Below are 21,599 nucleotides of genomic sequence, written 5' to 3'. Positions count from 1 at the left end.
AACATTGACAAGTAAACTTCAGAAAACCTTGTTTCTTTTTGTTTGTTTTAAAGGAACATCATAAATTAACAAGTACTCGAGACACAAAATAAACACATAAACAAGAATCAAAACAGCACAGACTGAACAAAAACGCCATATTTTCCATGCCCTGTTCATAACGTTAATTAATGATTCAAAAGTCCATCAGCACAGCACCTTGAAGGAGATCAAGTGACCCGTTCTACAGATTAAGAAATACCTAGAAATAAAGAGAAGTCCTTGTGGCGCAGCCAAAGCAAAATAACAATAGTTCACTCCTTCCACCTGTATATTAATTCACTGAAAAATAAATATACATAACATTAATTAAACACGAGCATACATGAAAAAAGCACCTCCGTAAAGCATAGTGTTTGGCTCCTCTGAGATGTTTCCTTCTTTTATAAAAGACAAAACCTGTTTTTCTTATGGTTATGCAGGTTCACTATCATTAACTCTAATGATGCATTTTGTCATTAGCTTCACCCACTCTACACTATATTCTATACACTATATTCAGATCTAACTTGGCTTTTCCGGTTACAGAGGATAAATGAATCAGAAATGAAGCCTGTTAGGGCAAACACTAGTCTAGATACCTTGGTTAAACATGACCTGTCCCCCAAGAGGCAAAGTTGAATTGATCAAGGGGTCGGTATCTCTTGCTACTCCTGTATTGTTTTGAATTCTCTCTCCAGAAATGCAGAACCAGAACTACTAAAACAGGCCCACATTACATATATGAAGGTGTCTTCATGCCTTTTGCATTTCCACCACAAATTATTTTCTAGTAAATCTATTTTATGAAGACCGACAGGTGTAAAATAATATTGATGGAGTATGAAAACCTCCTTTCTTTTAGTTGTTGGATGTTGCATTTACAAGTAAATTAAGTTCATCTTGAAGGTCATGAGTCTCCTTCCCTGTGTAATGTATAAGTGTAATTTGATGCCAGGCTAAAGATATATAATTCTTTCCTTGAAACAAATATGTAAAAATACAGCTAAGCTGAATGTAAGTTTTGAACCTTACAGCATCTTTCAATCTCTGGAAACCAAATGTCCAAATTAATTTGTTTTGGCTGATGTGATTATCAGAGGATAGCAGCAGTTTTGACCTCAAAGAAACCCATGTGGTTGCATTTTAGTGCAGAGATTTTAGGATTATGTAAAAATGTCCTTGTTTAGAATCAGGATCTCTTTCACTTCCATGAGCAGAGGTGCTCTCGAGCAAGACACTGAATCCCGGCCCCAACAATGGATGACTGTAGTTGTACTGGCCAGCTGCCAGGTGTGTGACAGCAGCATAACTGTGTGTCAGCAGAGAGCATGACAATACCAAAACATAGTTGGTCCTCGGCTTACCTTCCTTGGTTTAGCACATTTTTTAAATGGCATAGAGATCATTGCTGTTCTTGGAATATAACTATATACTTCCTTTGCAGTGATAGAAAGGAAGGAGGAACTTTTTAAAGTTGTCATTAATGAGATTACAGCCATCAGATTATTTAAAATTACACTTTAAACAACCATGTTTGTGACCATCAGTCACCAGACACCTGCCTTCCAGAGTCCCAGTGGGGGTATCGCACCAACCAGAATTAATTAGCCAGGTAACTTCTAAAATGGCATGCTATGACTTTTCTGAACATTTGTTGATAAGTAGCAATAATCGGTACTGATCATATTGTCAGGTGGCTGCCTGACAAGCACATTGCCTAGGTGTACATTCACAGCAGTCAGGATGAAACAAAAATTGGGGTGGGGCTGGTCAAAGGAGGTTCAATTACAGTGGAAAAGTAATTGTAAAATAACAAAAAAATAAATAAATAATTCTTTCCTCTGGTGTAAAATTGTTTGCAGTGTCTGTAGTTTACCAAAAAAAAACTGGCAAAGTAATTTAACTATTTATGCAAATTCTGCAAAATGTATTATTAAAATTATTTTTTAAATTAATCTTACTACTGTATGACAACTAGCATAAAACTTGCATTAGATGAGCATTTCATCTGTCACACTTGTTGCTAAGGCAGTCACAAGCAGAGACTCTTTTGCAAACTCTTCCTCTTAGTGCGTTCAAGGATGCTCTGACATATTACATTTCAGACTCGTGAGTTTCAGCTGTCCAATATGGGGCTGTCCTTGAATGCACCATCAGCAAGGAGGGCTTTAAAAACAGCCCCTGTCATTGTGATGGACATATCTGAAGTCTCAAGTCGCTCTAATTATTTTTCTGCTACTCTGAAATTAATGAGAAGCAATGACTGCCTGCAAGGTAGGAAATGATCTAAAATACAGTTTTTTGTCTGCATAGCAGTAAGTGGTCAAACATGCAAAACTGCTTATATGTTTTGCTTAAAATATATATTACTTTACTAATAACATTATGTAATTGACTATGTTGTATATGTGTTATTTTCTCTCCCTCTCTCTAAGCTTATGCACTGTCTCTGTTTCTTTTTCTCTTTCTGCAATTTGCCTACCAAATAGCACTTCACATATCATTATTTACAGCCTCTGCTCACAGGCAGCAGTCTGCGTGCTTGTGTTGAAGCTGTCCACTTCCATATATAGCAACAGAATGTATTATGCACCTGCATTTGAAGAAAGATATATTCCAAATGTATTCTGCACCCTATAACAATGCATGTTATACACGATAAACTATACATTATGCAGCTATGATCTCAGTGTCTCTGCTCTGCTTCTGATCTTGGATGTTGTGCATTCTACTCACTTGCAGTGCTTAATTAATTTCATGCCTGCGAGCTTTTTAAAACAAATTTAAACACTCCATCATGCTGCCGTCAGTATGAAAGTGATGTTTGCTTTTGAATTCCTCTGAACATGACAGTAATTGGGGGTCTTCCCAACAATCCATCACTGATGGAGCAGATGCTTTGTGTTGTCTGTCAGCTGTTAGATTGTATCGACTTCTTATGCAATGTCTTCTCCACTGACAAGGATTTGTTTCTGTGGAGTGATTTCGGGCCTGCTGTTTGGTACGTGTTTAATGCGTGTTGCTTATTTGATCTTTTCACCCCTTTCCTTTTTGAATATTTATCATTATTTTGTGTGTGTGTGTGTGTGTGTGTGTGTGTTTGTGTGTGTGTGTGTTTGTGTGTGTGTGTGTGTGTGTGTGTGTGTGTGTGTGTGTGTGTGTGTGTGTGTGTGTTTTCAGGAAGAGGCAGCAGAGCCATTGAGCGCCCACTCACAAGCTGTCAGCATTAGACACCCAGAGGCGGATGCTCTCCCTGATCTGTCCCACTCAGAGAACAACAGTAAGATCTCTGACTCCCTCTCCTTTTCTCTCTCTGTAATTCATTCTCTGTGTGGATCTTTCCATTTTACTTTCTTCTCCCCCTACTGTCAGTTTAGTTTCTCCACTGTGTGCTTTTACAACTTAACCAAACAGTGACTCATTTCCTGACTCACTTGGTATGTTTGCTGTTTGTTTAGAGGAGAGAAAAGTTTACGAAATCTTCCGAGATAAAGGTCAAACTCTATTGAATGCCACAGTATGAATAATATGGTTATTGTTTTGTTTTTCTTGTCAATTCAGAATACCACGACTGCTTTGCAAAATCTTGTACTTAGTTACTGCATTGCTTACATATGAAGAAGACACATTTTCTAAACTGGATGACTTAATTATTAATCATCTCTGTTTACAGCTTATTTTACCTTCATATAAAAAAAGAAGTGTTCTCAGATTTTAAACTAAAAACTGTGGTACAGTGTGAAATACAGACTTGGTGGCTTTGTGAGAACTTAGCAAGGGACTAAATGCAGCAGATGTCCCTTTATATGTGAAAGTCCTTCACTGCTGGTTTAAATTAAATGTTAAAGCTAATGTATTCCATTTACATGTAGGCGACACTGAGCTAATGTTTTCTGGTGTTGTCAAAATGCAGCCTGAAAAATGTAGGGAAATCATTAGAAAAAATTTTATTGCATATCGCACATCGCACATCAATACTTCACCCTGAATGTTTATTTATAGATGAACCAATTTTTCTCTTGTCTCGACAGACGCTGATGTTCCTGAGACTACAGAGTCTCACTCCTCTGGTCCAGCCCAGAATCTGAGCGGTTCACCTGAACAGGACCAGACAGTCACACTTAGTAACAGCCCTCCTACAGAAGCTGAGATGGTTCCTCCAGACAGCACATCACCTGGACCAGATGAGACCATTACCCAGGCCGAGAGGTGAATAAAGAAATTAATATTCTATTTGGTAGATTAGGGACATAATCAGAAAGTTAGACTGCCTTTATATTTATGCAATTCCAAATTATATAAAGTATTGCTGAGTGCATTTAGATGTTTGTTGATATTATATTTGTGGGTATTTGAAAGAAAAAAATCTCATTTTTGTCTGCCAAAGTGTCTCATTTGATAGTTAGGGGGCGTCAAAGTCAGGAATTTACAATTATTTTAGCACAGTGGCAGAAGTCATACAGTACTTTTTTCATGCATTAATTGCAGTAAAGATGATTTGTTGTTTTATTTCTAGAACTATTTTGTTCCATTCACTTCAAAGATAAAAATACAAGTGATTGAAACAAACATGATATGTCTTCATTTCTGCTGAGAGATAAAGAGTGAGGGATCACTGTACACAGGGAAGTGACTTTGTCAAAGGTGACACAGCAGGTTTTCCTTAATTATGCCCTCTGAATCATGTGCACTTCCCATGACACATCAGAGTGACAAAACAGGATTTTTTCTAAATAGAGAAGCGATGCAGGGCAAAAAAAAGAGCAGGAAGTTTACTCGCCACAGACAGTGCATCAGCTGGTAACCTGGCTGTACTGAGGCCACTGAGGTGGTTGATGTAGATGAGGAAAAGAGCATGCAGAAACCCAAGCTGTAAAGGCTTCTCTATCTTCACATTTTTAGTTTATTCTCACCCTCACACCTAAACAGGAACCTTTTCCCACAGACACACCTGTTGAGCTGGTGTTTGGTAGGAAAATCCCACCTCAAAGTCAGGAAACTGGCATTACCCCACAGCCTCACCTGGCATCCTTACTAATTTTCATAGCAGTATAAATTATCTCTGCTCGATTTGAAGTGGATGTGTGTTGAAGTCACCATTTTACATTTTACAGAGTTACGTCATTTCCTTATGACTTGGTCCACATTTGCTAGTCAAATGGGTGTTTTCCTCACTGTGGGAGGAGTGTGCAGTCTAATTAGTATCTGTGCAGCCATGCTTTGCATAGGCACAGTCCACCTACAAAGAGACAAAGGCTGTTCCTCATCTCTCTTACTGTTTCATACTCTAACAGTTGTGCCTTATTAGATGGACATAAAGTGTATCTAATGTACAAATCGAGCCTGAGAGAATGACTAGTGCTTGACCGTTGACATTTGACCTGTGGTTAGCACCCAGCCGACCAGCAAGGACCACAGGAGAAACGAAGAGAAAGAAGGCGAGGCGGACTCGAAGGCAGGAGCTATGAGTCGCATTAAGGTTAGTAGCAGAGGGGAAGTGTTTTAATGCACGAGGGAATAAAACTTCCTCTGTTCTCTTCAGCACCAGCTCTTCACTGCTTCCCCTTCCTCTTTTTTGACCCTGTCTCTTTCTCTTTCTCTCTGCTGCTTCATGTGTGTCTTAGCTGAGTGAGAGAAGGTGTGTTTTCTTGTGGATGGGGGGGGTTCAGTGGGCAGGGCATGGGGGCTGGCTTTCCTTCAGAAAGGCTGAGAAGGAGTCCTCGCCTTGGTCGAGGAGGAGAAGAGAGGGCTGCGATGTAAAATTAAGGGAAAGATCAGAGAATCAGGTGGCCATCATTGTAGTCACTAAAACCAATGACTTAAGGAGTCATAGGATCGGCTCTCTGCTTCTCTGAACTCTGTTGCCAGAAGAGGCAAGTACAAAATACTTTATTTGGCTTACTAAGGTGTTGGCAAGTTTACTCTAAGTTGTAATCCCACAGATTTTGTAACAGTTGGACCATAGTGCTCCACAAAAGACAATAAAAAAGGTACATATTGATTTAGAGCAGATCATGGATTAAAGTTGGGGTAGGCAGATTATTTTTGGCATTATTCATCAGACGTTCCATAATAACCCTTAAGCATAATGAAATTCAAGTGCTCTGAGAGAAAACTACTTCTCCTTCTCCTCTCGACTCTGTTTTCATGCTTTAGAAAATCTAGCCTGTGATGGGAGACTTTTGCTAATCACAGGTCAGTAAGGTGATTGTTGAGTTGCATTCCCAAAAATATCAGGATTTGAAGACCTGCGAATAATCCACTATTTTTCTGCAGAATAATTTACAGCACTTGGAAGAGAAGATTGGAACTGATTCTAAGATTTGTTGATTAAAATTCATTAAAAAAAAAAAACTACAGTAAAACAACAAGAAAGATATTCCCATAAGAATAATAAAGAGAATAATCTTCAGATTTGAGAAGCTGAAACAGTAGATATTTGTGATTTTTGCTTGATAAATGCCTTACACAATTTATCAAAATTGTTGTCAGTTAGTTTTCCGTCCATCAACTAATCAACTGTGATTATAACCAGTAGTATAAAGGCAGAAGTATTAATAACAGCTGTGCTCTGAACACAGTGGATCTTTTCTGTGCAGTATATCCTGTGTGTGTCTGGACAAATTAGTGTTTACAAAGAGCTGCTTTGATGTATGGTCCATACAATAAGATGACTTTATGGTAATTGTGCACAGCCTCAGCCTCACATGGGCTTGCATTGTTTTCATGTCCGAGTCAAGGCCTTCATGTGTTGTGATGCTGTTTGACCAGCCAGCTTTGCATCCTGCTGGGAGATCGATCAGCTTGTTTTATCTGTCTCCTGCCTGCTGGTGGCCTGCTGGACCGCCTCCCTACTGAGAGACAATCTGAGGGGAGCCAAGAGAGACAGGCTTTGAAGCTGTGGGTGTGTTCAGCATGTCAATATTCATAGAAGCCTAGTCTAAAAAAGCTTTTTGATGATTAAGAATCAACTTCAGCAGAAGCAAGGGGATGAGTTTCTTGTCAACAAAATCATTTGGATATATTCAAATTGTAGTTTTACTTGTAAATGGACAATATTTTCATAGTAAGCTTCCTAATATCAATATAAACAACTTGTTACTTAGTTATCACAGCAATATCTTACTATTAATATTATTGTTTATTTATTATTCAGAGTAAAATTCAATTGTTTATGATATGATACTTTTACTCAGTGACAACATTACTTAAAGGTGTTGTAACCAATTCTGGAGAATAATAGTTGATTGTTGAGGCTAAGTACAAGGTCATCAAATACAGATTTTTGGGATTGAGACTCAATCAACTATCTTACTGACCTGTGATTAGCAAAAGTCTAACATCACAGACTAGATTTTCTAAAGCGTCAAGACAAAGCCAAGGAGGAGCAGAAGTCTAGTTTTCTGCCAGACCACTTGAGTTACATCATACTATTACATTAAAGAACCTTTGCCCCCCAAAAATAAAAAAATAAAATGATTAGAAATGATAATAATAAACAAGACTGTTTTATTTCTACAGTCACATAACTAAGATGCTGTGAGCCTAGGTCTAGGACATGACTGTGCGTAAAAATAAAAGTTGTTATTGAATTTCACTGTATTATTTAGCGATAAAAAAAGCTTGACATGCAAATTCACAACATTTCAGATAATTTTTTATTAAATTTTAATGTTTGGAAAATGGCTCCCCAGCGGAAATGTTAGGCCAAATTAGGACAAAAAAAACCTTCTCTACTGCTAAGATTCCACTAAGATTGACTTTTTAGTCTGCAGTGCTGTCAGCAGCCCAGCGGGAGAGCTGCTCAGTGGTGCGCTGGGGTTTGTAACTGAACTACGAGAAAGATGCACACTTTTACTTTCTCTGGATGTGTGGAAATCTGTTTCCACATTACAGATGACGCAGCACGGCAGTAAAACATGAGGTAAGCTAAAACACAAGAGTGATGTAAGAGTTTACCGCCGTGCTGAACTGAAACAGAAAAGCAATTAATCTAATCTTCATATTGAACAGCCAAATCTGATTCAACTGACAAAATTCTGAATTGGGTACTAAGAGTTTCATTTTGCTCCAGTGTTTCTTTAGATGTAAGATGACATTGAAGTCTCAGGTTTTTTGTCAGGTGAAATGGTAAGGCAGCTCTCTTTATTCTGAGCGGTGTCAAAACGGATATTATGCAGACTCATTACACAATATCCCATTGCATCGCTCTGAGCGCTCACCTTGCTCCATTGTGTGTGCGCGTGTGTGTTCACACGACTGTGTATGCACACAGTCCGCCTCCACTACTTAGCACAGTGCCAGTGTTAACGTGTTCTCTGAGCACCCCTCTTAGCAACACACACACACACACACACACACTCAGCGAGCTGCAGGGCTCTCCATGAAGCTCCACATTATATAAGGAATCAGCCCAATCTTTCTCTTCCACTCTCTGTACAGCTTAGAAAGCATTTCACTGCCATGGGACAGGTACGCTACACGTATATGAATGCGTGCGTGTCTTTTAATCATTGACCATCAACTGTACTGTAAGGCCACCTGCCTGTTTCCCACCCCCTCCCTAATTCTCTTCCTTTACTTTTGTCCCTCTCAGAGCCTGAGCCAGGACCAGTCGGCAGACAGATCAGCAGCGGAGGACAGGTGAGTGATTCACTGAACTGTTAGCTCAGGCAACCTTTTGAACCCACAGCGTTTATCACACGGCTTCACTTTTCAGCAGCAATAACTCCTGAAGATTGTAGTGATTTCTGTAAAGAGACAGCTGTTTTCTCTGCTGCTTTTTGGTGGTGACATTAAGGTCTAGATTAGTTGTTTGCAACTGTGTAAAGGTGCTCTGTATGTGTTCCAGCACGTGTCTGCTACCTGTGTTGGTGGAGGAGGAGGAGAGCGTACAGGACAGTGCAGCTGAGATTCCAACAGTAGCTGCCAGCATGGAAGGTAGGAAGAAAAAACATTCTGATCTGTGTGCATGAAGGAGAGAAGAGGGAGAACCTGATATTTCTTAGGAGACTGTTTGTTTACGCCTTCTTGCATCTGTGCGTAACTTTGACCACCCACACACCAACTCTTCCTTCCAGGGACAGACCAGCTCACCAGCAGCGGAGCGACCACCTTCTCTGACAGCAGCTCTCCTCAGTCTCAGCCGTCCTTCACACATGCCGGCCAATCAGGGAGCGGTATGGGCAGCGTGACCTCTGACCCCAGCCATTCAGAAGATAGTAAAGCCAAGAAGGACTCCCTCCCCCTCTCTGGCAAAAATAAGAGGGAACTGGTAAGACCGGCTCTACTCTCACTTTTTTCTCAAGACAAGGATTAAAAGACGTTTGGCTGACAACTGTTGGAGATGGTCCCTGCTTTTGTGTTGATCAGGGTCATTATACTATAGTGTCTGATATTTTTAGTTTATATTTTTATAAGATTTCTGTCAAACAAAATGGAATAGCTAATTAGTTTTTTCTTTCATCTAGGATCTGCTGCTAGTTTGCAGCAGGTGTTATGTAACAAACAAAATTTCTTATTATTATTTTTTTAAATATATAAACACAGATGTACAAGTTAGTTTTGGTTGATTTTTTTTCATAATGCATAATGTTTATTCTTAATTTAGATTTTCTCAGTCAATTTTCTTTTTCTTTTTTTCAGCTATTTTTTTTTAATCCAAAGTCATAGGAGTGCCCTAAAAAGAATGAATCTGTAAAAGAATGTGGAAATGTTAAGAGGAATAAATCAGAGAATAAATATTATTGTTTTTTAAAGACATATTTCTTTATTGTTGAATGAAGAAAAGAATGATTATATACAGTAAATAAATAAAGCTATATCAGGAAATGAATGAATGATAAAATACATGAAAATATGCATAATTATTATTTCATATTTAATTCTTTCTACATGTATTTATGTATTTACTTTTTCTTTAATTTCTTTATCTTTGTTTCCACATTTATGTATTCTTTTATGGATTTATTTTATGGATTTATTTATTTTTATGACACTCCCATGACTCCATAAATTTCTGTTTAAAACGACCTCAGAGGATGTGATTAAACACCAGGATCATGTCGATCGGAGCAGGTGACATTAAAATAATTCATTAGTCAGTGATGAGATTGTGCCATCGGTGTCTTCATTCAGCATGAAATGTTGCCTTTCCAGCTATGCAAGTGTGTGCGTGTGTGTGTGTGTAAGAGGAAGAGAGTGGAAAGGAGAGTGCATAGTTTCATTTTAGCTCCACTCATGAACAGATCATTCAGAATCAAGAGGCAGCTACATCGTCAGCTGCTTTGAATCTTCACATTTCACCTTTCTTATGTAAAGACTATTGAAGCAGAGGAGGAGAGCAGGGAGGGAGCGAGTGAAGCGAGCATTATGGATGTTGAGGGCAGCGCTAGCAAGGAGGGATCAGAGTTAGGAGAGCAGGAGGGGGAGAGGGAGCAGAGGGAGGCAGTAATGTTTGTCCGGATCCTGCAGGAGCTGTCGCGCAGCATGGAGGCCATCGAGGAGCACAAGGTGGAGGAGGACCAAAGTGAGAGCAGCATGGCCACTGAGAAGGAATGTATGTGTAATATATTCTTGTACACTGTTATATACTACTGCCACCTGCCTTTTAATACCAAATTTGATTCAATTTTTAAATGAGGGCTTGTTCATTTCCCTTTTAAAAATCTAAATGGTGATCGCACCATGTTATTGTTGGGTATTTATCATGCCATGATAAACCTACTTATAATTTCCTTCTTTAGCTGAGACATCAATGATCTCTGACAGCAGTGACACCTTCAAAGACAGGAACAGGTAATACAGTAATATGAAGTGATCACAGTACCACAACTTAACATGAAATCCTCATAAGAGTTGTCACAGAATACTTATTGTTTTCTCTTTATCTGCAGCCTGTCACCTAGTGACAAGGAGATTGAGGTATGTATGTCATTATGCAACAGTTAGTTTCGGCCAAGTAATTTGATTGGATGAGAGACATTCCATGAGTGCTGACACAGAGTACGACATAACTGTGACTTATAGCTACAAATATCACTCTGCTTTACAGTCTTCTAATAACTGTGAGCATAAATTGACATTGCAATGACTAATAGATAGAGACCATGGAGACAGGAGGAGACAGGAGGCGTCTTGTACATAATTCAGGGCTTATTATCGCTGCCACACAATTTTTAATCTGACAGAGTACATGGAGTTGGATACAAGCGCAGCAATTTAAACAGCTTTTGATGTGGGAATATACCCATGATTACATGCATATATTTTACCATTGTTTTGATGATTTCACAATCAGCAGATGGATTTATTAGTAGCTCAGCTTTTGAAATCATGCTTAAGTCACATATCTGCTATCATAAAATCCTGTGGTTGGTACGTTTGGTTTCAAAAAGTCCAACCTTTTCAAACAGTCTCAGTCCGTTTGTTTGGTCCACGTCTAAAAAATATAAATGTCAACTTTCAGTCCATTAAAAACCGCGAGCTGAATATAGTCTGGAGGGAGTTTTATGGATCCATCCAGAGAGCTCTACTGCAGTTACATGTTGACACACAAAGTTGCTAGCAAGCTAACATTAGTGTGCAGGATCATGTTTGTGTTGCTAAATAACATCCTGGTCCCAGTCCATTTGTGGAATTATTTGTACTGGCAGAGACAAATAAATGAGTAAACAAAGAAAGTCATTATTACTGTTAACTAATAAATGGTGTTAGTTTAACTGTTGTGTAAAAACAATAACACACAGTAGCAACACACAATAACAATATAACAGCACTCCCTCGCATGGTATATTGCTTAATTAGATCTCTTAGCTGTATTCTATAATAAGAAATGTGTTTAAAGTTTGCACAGATGCTGGAAATCTTTGAAAACACTTTAACATCGTGTTTCAAGGTTTGAAAAGTGCTTGGATGTTAGATAAAGTGCTTGTAATTGCATGATTTTCATACTAAATTGCTCTCTGACTGAATGGTTCGCTTTTTAGTTGAAGAAATAAAAATAAGGCGGTTGCCAGGTTGGATAGGATGCCGAGTGAACTTACAGGCAGGTGACACATTTTGCAGCGTGAAAATTCCTTTAATTTGTCACACCTTCCGTAGAATGTTGTCACAAAACATAATTTTGGTTGTTTATAGCATAATAACATCTGACTCAACGTAATAAAGAAGTGAAACAATCATTTTGAGTATGTGTATATAAATATGTAGTTTACCAAAGCTGTAAGGTGCTGGAACAGATTGAAAATGTAACTTGAAAAGTGCTTGAATTTGACTTTGAAAAAGGTGTAGGAATCCAGAGTGTTAAGGGGTTTTTTTTTATTCTTTTAGAGGATAAGCACTTTTGGGAGGATTATTTGTGTTTGAAAGTAGTTATTAAAAAGCCACCAAGAATCTGTATTATTTATTTCTCTGTAACTTGTCCTCCGTAGTCCAAATGTATTCATTCTTTTCTTAAACAACCTTTTGTCTCAGGTTAAATGTTCACCCATCAGAAATGTATATCATACATATATTGTTTTAAGTTCCAGTGGTTCCCAAACTGGGGAAATACATAGAGGAGTGAAGTAAAGTTGAATGAATATGATTTTTGTAGGGTCATAACCAAACAGTTTAATGAAGCTACCGTTGTGACCTTTATTTCAGCTTGACTACTTTTTTTCAGTTACTTCCTCTATTATTGTTGATGAATAATAATAATTGTGGGGTGGGAAGACAGCAGTTTTTCTCAGTTTCCGAGCTCTTTGAAACCCATACATTACCCATAACCAAACCCATAGAAAATTACTGCATCACTTTGTTAATCTAAAATGAGATTATCTTGAAATCTGAGGGTTTTCTTAGAGGGAAGTGCAGAAGTTTTATAATTTATCTGGCGTAACATATCTGCCAGCACAATAATGCTGTCTTTGATAGGCAAAAACTCCTATCTTAGTCAAACAAGGAAATGTTAGAAATGTTCATCTCGTCTGCAGTTGGCAGAATACAATGCCACATTCGGTATGTGTCCAGCAGTGAGTGCCAGAATTTTAAAGTCAAGTGTCTTTTTCATGTATTCAGGCGGAGTTCCAGCGTCTGGCGCTGGGATTCAAGTGCGACATGTTCACTCTGGAGAAGAGGCTTCGGCTGGAGGAGAGGTCACGTGACCTGGCTGAGGAGAACGTCCGCAGGGAGGTGTCCAGCTGTCAGGGCTTACTGCAGGTCAGTCTGCATATGTATGGAACTCTTCCAGGTTTTCTGTGGACGGAGCACTTGTTAAAGTTTTGCTCCATCACCTGGCAAAAGAATTTGATTTTGCAAAGTGTAATTTTATTTACATTCTCAGTCTTTGGAGTGTGGACTACCCAGTGAGTATTTGTGCAGCACATTTTGCATTTATATTATGCATGAAAAACCTGTTCCGATAATTTGATATATGACTGTTTACATTGGGGAAACAGGGCAACAAAAAGTACTGTTATATAGACATTTATGTGGTAAAACAACAAATAGTAAGGTTTAAAAGTAAAAATAATACAGACAACCAACAACCAGCTTTTTTTAGCTATTTTTTTTTTTTTATAATTCTTTAATCTTTGTTTTTATTTTTTTTGTCACAATGCTAAAAACATGGAGAATCATAGCGTGTTTTGGCTTCATTTTCTGTGGTAAATAGTGCGGCGTTGTGGTGAGACTCACATGAACAAGTTTCAACAGCCAGAGAAATGTTATCAAGATCATCATAAAACTAAATTAATTCACCTGTAAACGTAGATGAACACGTGTGGGTTAGTGAGTATGAGTGTAAAATTATCTGTAAAATACTTTGTTGTGTCAGTGGCAGCCATTTGGGTTTTTTTTTTCTCTTGGTCTTTTGGCTTTCTTTCTGTCTTTCTCCTTGTCCTTTCTTTCAACCTCTTCTCTGCCCTCACTTCCCAGGCTCTGACTCCTCTGTGTGAGGACGACAATCAGTCAATGGAGATCATCCAGAGGCTCCAGAAGAACCTGGATATCCTCATCCAGTCCATGGCCAGGGTGTCCAGTCGCTCTGAGATGCTAGGAGCTATTCACCAGGTGGGCTAATGTGTTCGTTTGGTGACTTTGTGTTTGTATGTTTTTTGCTCTGACAATGGTATGAACTGAGTTTTATTCCTACTCCTACAAAACAAACTGCACCGTATTGTGTCTTTGATTGTAATGATAAATGGAGCCTTATGCATGTGAATGTCAGGAGAGTCGCATCGGTAAGGCCGTGGAGGTGATGATCCAGCATGTGGAGAACCTGAGGAGGATGTACACGAAGGAGCACGCCGAGCTGCTGGAGCTGAGAGAGACACTCATGCAGAACGAGAGATCGTTTGGATCACAAACTGAAAGAGGTTTGTGTAGGATGTTGAGGTTCATTTGTAGACTGGTAATACCAGTCAGCTATTTTGTTCTGGCATTCAGTATCTTAAATTTGTCAGTCACTGTGTCACAATAGTTCCTGATTAATCAGTATTTTCTTACACAACATTCTTTAAGAAGTACACTAATGAAATGTTATTTATGACAATGGCAGGAAAACACTTGAGACACATCTGACATTGAAATGAAAAATTACTACATATTTAGTGTGAACCTCCATATATTGCTGGCTAAATATAGTGACAAACCTATATCATCTAACTGTACTGTATGCATGTGTGTATATACAATTCGGGTCAGGGTGCAAAATTAACTTTTTTGTCTTGTTGAAATTTTACTGGTCATTCAATAGATTATCATTGTTTTTTGGCTGGTGAGTGAAGCAAGTCTTTCAGCCAATTTACTGCTGCTATATACTGCTATACTGTATATATACATGCTAACTGAACTGCTTCTTTTTCCAGATGACTTCCGTGGCAAGAAGCAGCCAACACAATATTACAAGGTCAGCTGCAGCTAGATAATATAGGATCTCATCATTCTGTTTCTCTCAGGACTGATGTCTGCATGATGTGTTAGTAATGTTCACGTGTGTTTAGGAAGATATTTTATTTATTTTTACCAACAGTCGTCAGCCCGGCGGGTCAGTATAGCAGCGATCCCCCGCTCTGGTGGAGGCAACATGCACTTTGACATGGTGAGAACATCACATAGCATTTTTTGTGCACTTAATATAGATGTAAACATACATTGCCATAGAGGGAATTGCTGGTCTAACACTGCCTTGATTGGATAGTTTGTCTGTGTAATTGTGTGACTCTGTCAACTATATGCAGTGCATGTCAAAGCGTGAACTTTGTTTTTTATGGTTAAACCAACAATTTAAAGTCTTATGCCACAGCGAGCCTATTTTTTTTTAGTTTTAGTGTTGTTAGGAAAGCACTGAAAAGTCATGCATCAAGAGTAAAGTATGACAGGAAGTGGGTCCAGGTTTAAAATGTTTGTTATGCTTCAGGTTGTACCAAGGAGCATTTTTGATGATAGTGACTCCTAGTTTAATTTTCTCACCACAGTCCAAAACACAAGACGGCTCAGAGGCTGAAACAGAGAGACTGACCAGGCGATCCCCCTGGTAAGTATTTGTGCGCGTGATGATGTGTATTAAATTTGTCTGGATTGTAAATATGAGGAGTTAAGTTGAACAAGATTTAGTCTGTATGTGAAAGGGAGAGTGTGAAATTTAAAGTAGGAGGACTGTTTACATTACTCCACCTGTTTAAAACGGCGGCATTGTCTCTGCTGCGTGGGAAGTTGTTTTCTGTGGCTGTCTTTCTTAAGCCACAGAGACTTGTACCATCACATGAGGGTTGTTGTTGTTGTTGCTGTTGTTATGCACCTATTTGATAACGGTGGTTTCCAGGAATGTGGCAGGGAAGAGCACGGCGCGCCCCCCACTAAAACGCTTTGTTAGCTCAGCGGCCTGGGTTGACACTGAAGAGCCCTCTCTCATGATGAAGGGGTAAGACATGCCAAGAAGAAGAGTACCACGCTGGCTGCGTTGCACAACTCATTTCACAGTGGACTTAGATGCATAAAGATGGCTGCTTTCTGGTGTGACATTATTACTATCAGTCCAACTGTGGGTTAATCAAGTTTACATTTCCCCAATCACTTTGCACTGAATGTTTTATGGAAACAGTCATTAGCAGTTGTGCCATTAGTGTATTTTTATGGGCATTTTGAAGTATCCAGTTAGAAAAGGTTAATGGAAACTGCAAAATTTGAACATTTATTTCCTAAATTTAGCAGAAAAGATTGTTAAAATGAAAACTTTTCAAGGAAAGCTAGACGTCAATTGCTAATTCTGCTCAACTGAGGAGTCCTTAGTAGAAATAATGTAGGAATGGGTTACGCTTAGACTGCTGGAACAAACTCAAAACATCGTGTTATCATTTGGGACCGGGAAAAATCACCGACGCTGACCTCAAACCACACAGCAGCCATCTTTGATGCATACGGTCCCTCCTCGCATGGGGAAGTGTTTATCAGAAGCAAACATCCTTTAGTGACATTTTCCAAATCTAGCATAGAAACCCCAATTCCAAAAAGTTGGGATGTTATGTAAAATAAAATAAATAAAAAGATGATAGAATAATTTGCAAAACTTTTCAGCCTATATTCAGTTGAATACAATACAAAGACAAAATATTTAATGTTCAAACTGATAAACTTTTCTGTTGGTAAATGTACACTCATTTTGAATTAGACATCTACAACACGTTCCAAAAAAAGTTTTCCTCTGTGATACATCAGCTTTTCTCAACAACACTCAGTAAGCTTTTCTTGCTTGATATACTGTATGTCTTTAGTTGCTCAACAGTCCAGGCTCGTTGTTGTCATATTTTTCTCTTTTCTGGCAGCGTTTCTGCATGATGTTGATATATGGCTTTCACTTTGCATGGTGGAGGTCATGGGCATACAATGTTGATTTTCAGCCTCGTCCCGTATGAACAGAGATTTCTCCAGATTCCCTGATGAATGATATTGTGGATTGTAGATGGTGAAATCCCTGAATTCCCTACAATTGTGTGTTGCCCCTTTCATACCCAACCATGCTGTCATCGGTTACCAATTTACCTGTGGATTGCTCTAAACAGGTGGGGGTTTCTTTAGCATCCCTGCAACTCTTTTGTTGCCCCTGTCCCAACCTTTATGAAATGTGTTTATCAGTTTGAACATTAAATATGTTGTCTTTGTACTGTATGCAACTGAATGCAAGTCTAAAAGCATTTACAAATCATTGAATTGAGTTTTTTATTTGCTTTACACAGCATCCCAACTTTTTTGGAATTAGGGTTGTTATTTTTCTTTTGCGTACTTGTAAAATATAAAGTGAGAGTGTGGACTTCCTTTTTTATTGGCATCATATAGCTTTCACATGTTTGGATTACAAGATTACAGTTTGCTATGTTTGACCAGCTAAGCCAACATTGAAGCTTAGATGATACAAATGAAGCACTTCTAATGCTCTCCAAATATCTGAAAGATTGTGAAATTGCTCTGTGGGTTTATTATATAATATTGGAGCATGTCATTGCTGGGCATTGCTGGGCATGAATTGTTACATTGTGGAAAATAATTTCAAACATGTTATTCTCACAAATTTCTTAAAATCTCTATCTTTGTTTACAGCAGGTGAATGTTAATCCATTATTTTTTTTGGCTGCATATGCATGAAATGTGCACGTGTGCATGTGCACATACAGAATCGGTGTGGTTGTGCAGCCATGCCTGTATTTGAATGTGCGACTGAACAGTGTGTTTGTGAATGCCTGACCCCACGCATGCCAACAGGACGGCCTACGACAACACCGACTGCCAGTCGGAGGACGAGCAGAAGGAGGAGCCAGTGGCAGAGAGGAGGAGGTCCAGTCTCAGTGAGCTGGGCAACAAACTCACCTCCCTCATTCTGCCCCACAAGACGTTAGTCCAACCAAATACCCACCACTAGCCTACTGCAGCACCACTTTCTGCCAGCGAAGCTAAGAGGCTAGCTGCGTAGTGGAAGAGTTCGTCATTTAGCTGTACTGAGGTTCCAGTATCTGCAAACTGTTTTGTGTATCAGAGATCATCTCTGACTGGTATCTTTATTGTTTCTTCTGTAGTGTTTCTGCACTGTATTTGAGATTTTGACATGAGTAACAGATTTGAATTCCCTGTCTAAGTTAGCCTTTGTGGCTATCACTTCTCATGCTGACTACTCTGTCCCTGTAATGTTAATTTTAATATTGTTGTGTCAGCTGGAGACTTCACTTTTTTTGAATTTTTGACAAATTCACAGATTTCTTATGGGCTGAATTATTTTTCTGTCTAACTTCTAATAGCTAGCAACAAGATTATCACTTATGTGTTCAAACAGTTGTGTGAGTACATGGAACCTCCTAAGTGATGAAACTCTTTCATTCTATGGGTCTGTGCTGGACTAGCTTCTTCTTTGCTCCAGGGGTTCAGCAGATTTTAATCATGTTCACTACGGGTTTTTACTATGAGGGCCAGAATCGATCCATTTCATTCAGCTGTTAAAGGGATAGTTTGGTTTATTTGAAGTGGTGTGGTACGAAGTGCTTATTGATAGTGTATTACCTACAGTAGATAACAACCCCCAGTTTGGAGAAAAGGAGAGGAGTATCTAAGCAATGTATTGCTGTGTACAGCAACAAGAAGTGTTTTAGCCACTTAAAAGAAGGCTAATGTAAAAAAAACAATATCAGTTTAAGTGTACACTGTATTCAGAATATTTTCACAGCTTTACCTTGCTGTCAGACTGATGTTATATAAACCAAATATCACTCTGTCTTGCTCAACCAGACTCCATTAGCAAAATCAACAATTTTACAGTTTTTGCAGAAGAGGGAATTGTTGGTCTAATGCTGCTTTGATCGGTTAGTTTGTCTGTATTATTGTGCTGACCGTGTCCACAGCAATTTACTGCTCAGCTTCCATGCTGATACTCCTTTACCAGACTCACCCAAACTGGGTGTGTGTCACCCAGCATCTACTGTAGGTAATAAACTGACAACGGATAAACCCCCACAAGTAATCTGAACTGTCCCTTTAACTTGAGATCAGTGTATGTGAGTGTGACAAGTGATTTTTGAAGCTTCATGATTTGTGTTTCATGCATGGATCTCAAGTTCTGATTTGCAGTGTGCTGCTAACAAAGCATCTGACCAATTCTTCTTTACTGCACTCAGGCTTCTGTCATTTACTAACACGTTCAGCCACCATGATAATTGTATGTGCAAACTACTAAACTTATTTTCTTTATTTTTGTGGGGCAACTGATTATTTTGCGCAAGCGGATCATGTGTTGTTCTGAACTGTCCTTTCCTTTTTTCTTCCTTGCACATTGCTCAGGAGTCAGGACGAGCTGTTTGTAATGCTGTAAGTGTGTAGAGAGGAGACTCCAAAGTGGGAAGTGCTTCTGGATTCTGTCTCTGTCCAAAAAACAATCAATGCATGCAGAGGGCCTGTATTTATCATGTGGGAGTGCCAATCAAAAGCCACTTAAAACCTTGCACCGACTCTTACAATGACTGTAGAGTGATTTGAAGCAGCACTCCTACTGCTGACAGATTCCAGGCCTCAATTGTCTGCTGCCTTTGCTTAACCAGTCAATGGTCAAATCCACCTCCATGCCAACCGCTATTAACTATGCTGCTGACAGCTTTGTCATTCTGCTAAAGAAGATGTGAATGCTTTTGCATCTTTTGGCAGAGTATGAGACAGGTGGTAGAATGTGCTTCATTGAAGGCAACTTTAGACTGCACCAAGCTGCAGCTAATTCACTGCCTGCCATCCATTGCATTAGTTACCACAAATGACCCAGTTTTTTTACGAAGAAGGATTCTGTGATGACTTATTTCCTTCCATATCTGTCATTTCTGGTAACTTATTCAATATCTTGCGCATCTTGGACCATTTTTCCATGTTTCCATCATGCTTCATTTCCCATCCATCCTCTGGTGGTAACATTTGATTCTTTGTCATTGTCCATTTCCAGTCCAAGCCCAGCCTCCAGCCCTACGTCTACAGATCCAGGAATGGCCCAGTGTCTGTCCCACAGCCTGAGCTTGACTTCTTCTCGAGCAGCTGCAGCAGCAGCAGTAGCCAGAGGTGGAAGGGCGCTCTGGCTTTGGTTGGCGATGGTGGTGGTGCTTGCAGGTACACTCAGTTTGTCTGCTGTACTGATTTTAATGTGACAGATCTTTTTCGCAGCAGCCATTTTAATATGAAATAGCAGTGTAAACACAGGTGTTACCAGTGATACTAAGGTTCTGTTCCATTCAGGTCAAAAAGGGTCAGGGTGCTGCTATTGTGCATGTTGGCTCACTGGCAGTGCTCTGCTACACTAAATGGAACAGGACATTATTAGTCTATTATCATTATCATTTGTAACACCTGTGCTTACACTATTATTTTCTATCAATATGGCTGCCATGAAAAAAAGTTTTAAAACAATTTGTTCTAAACGCAGAGCAGCTATCTGCAGACATTTTCCAAAAATACTGTTAAATATTCATGTTCCCCTGCAGGTCTCCTGGCATTGCTGGCTAGTCTGGTGATGCAGCCTGTGGTGGATGCAGCCCCTGTGGGGACCGGGGACTCCTGGATGACCATCCAGCAGCTGCTGTGGCCCTACGCGGGACTTCGGCACAACGGACAGCCCCCCGTCTAGCCCCCGAGACCCCGGGGTGGATGGTGTTACTGCCCATCGGCTCTCTGCAGGAATGATGTGCGCACTGTAGTGGTGATGAAGGAAAGTAGCAGTGCTCCACTCCTGAGCAGAGGCTGTTTGGAAGTTTACTGGTGCCTGAAGATTCCTAAAACAAGACTTTCATTGACAGCACAGGCCAGACCTCAGGGCATAGTTAACCCTGTGGAGGATTTTATGCATCACATCACGTTTGCTAAATTAGTCTGTTTGTGTGTTTGTATGTATATGTGTGTGTTTTAAGAGAAGAAGCAGTTACAGGTGGTCTATGGTGTGCTGCTTAACATCCTAAACACATTATGATGAAGTTTTACTCAGTGCTGCTGGCAACTGTCTACTTGGACCTGACACAATCTGCGAAATCAGGCTTGATGATACATCAGAGCAGGTACAATATCGACCAATCATATGTCAACTTCATCAGAATGATAGCACTGATCCACTGAGTCGTGCGCAACGCCTCTGTGCAGTTTTCCATAGACAAACATCATGGACAATGGCTCCAAGTGTGCCACATGGCTTTTTAAACACATTTCATGCACTTGAGGAAACAGGAGGACCACCAGCCTTTTCTCTCATGGGTTGCAGAGGACATTTTATAATTTTTAAGTCTATAAACACTGGTAATAAATCTTTTATGTGTTTTAAAATGTTTGAAATCTATATTTATGAGTTAGTTTTGAGTGGGGAGATGTGAATATCTGTTTATTTTTGTTAAATTATAATTCTACATTGTTACAGTCTTTCCACCAAAGGGTTTTTTTTTATTTTTCTCTTCAAGTTCTTGCTGTGGTTGTCACCGTTTTCAACTTCGTACACTTTTGTATGTTCCAAAGAAGATGCGTGAAACTTTGCACAAATAAAGTAGCCAATTCTACATTAAGAAAATGTGTGTTCTTGAAATGCAGGTGTCTTTAAT

General features: G+C 39.3%; 1 protein-coding gene across 1 annotated transcript in view; it reads left to right on the top strand.

Annotated features, from left to right (window-relative positions):
• irag2 (inositol 1,4,5-triphosphate receptor associated 2) overlaps nucleotides 1-21,568 on the top strand; it is a 45,864-nt gene extending 24,296 nt beyond the window's left edge. Inside the window, exons 21-40 of the mRNA XM_084710556.1 lie at nucleotides 3,202-3,301; nucleotides 4,053-4,230; nucleotides 5,413-5,500; nucleotides 8,618-8,664; nucleotides 8,873-8,961; nucleotides 9,102-9,295; nucleotides 10,495-10,579; nucleotides 10,767-10,818; nucleotides 10,917-10,944; nucleotides 13,081-13,221; nucleotides 13,939-14,073; nucleotides 14,231-14,378; nucleotides 14,871-14,911; nucleotides 15,035-15,103; nucleotides 15,480-15,538; nucleotides 15,827-15,925; nucleotides 17,761-17,889; nucleotides 19,324-19,350; nucleotides 19,970-20,130; nucleotides 20,502-21,568. Of these exons, the coding sequence (XP_084566682.1) occupies nucleotides 3,202-3,301; nucleotides 4,053-4,230; nucleotides 5,413-5,500; nucleotides 8,618-8,664; nucleotides 8,873-8,961; nucleotides 9,102-9,295; nucleotides 10,495-10,579; nucleotides 10,767-10,818; nucleotides 10,917-10,944; nucleotides 13,081-13,221; nucleotides 13,939-14,073; nucleotides 14,231-14,378; nucleotides 14,871-14,911; nucleotides 15,035-15,103; nucleotides 15,480-15,538; nucleotides 15,827-15,925; nucleotides 17,761-17,889; nucleotides 19,324-19,350; nucleotides 19,970-20,130; nucleotides 20,502-20,644 (2,013 nt within the window). The 3' untranslated portion in view covers nucleotides 20,645-21,568. The remainder of the gene's footprint in view (nucleotides 1-3,201; nucleotides 3,302-4,052; nucleotides 4,231-5,412; nucleotides 5,501-8,617; nucleotides 8,665-8,872; nucleotides 8,962-9,101; nucleotides 9,296-10,494; nucleotides 10,580-10,766; nucleotides 10,819-10,916; nucleotides 10,945-13,080; nucleotides 13,222-13,938; nucleotides 14,074-14,230; nucleotides 14,379-14,870; nucleotides 14,912-15,034; nucleotides 15,104-15,479; nucleotides 15,539-15,826; nucleotides 15,926-17,760; nucleotides 17,890-19,323; nucleotides 19,351-19,969; nucleotides 20,131-20,501) is intronic.
• The last annotated feature ends 31 nt before the right edge of the window (nucleotides 21,569-21,599 follow it).

Source organism: Lutjanus erythropterus, chromosome 22 (assembly GCF_056507025.1).
Source record: "Lutjanus erythropterus isolate fLutEry1 chromosome 22, fLutEry1.hap2, whole genome shotgun sequence".
Taxonomy (NCBI): Eukaryota; Metazoa; Chordata; class Actinopteri; order Lutjaniformes; family Lutjanidae; genus Lutjanus; species Lutjanus erythropterus.
This window is presented reverse-complemented; position numbering and strand designations above follow the sequence as displayed.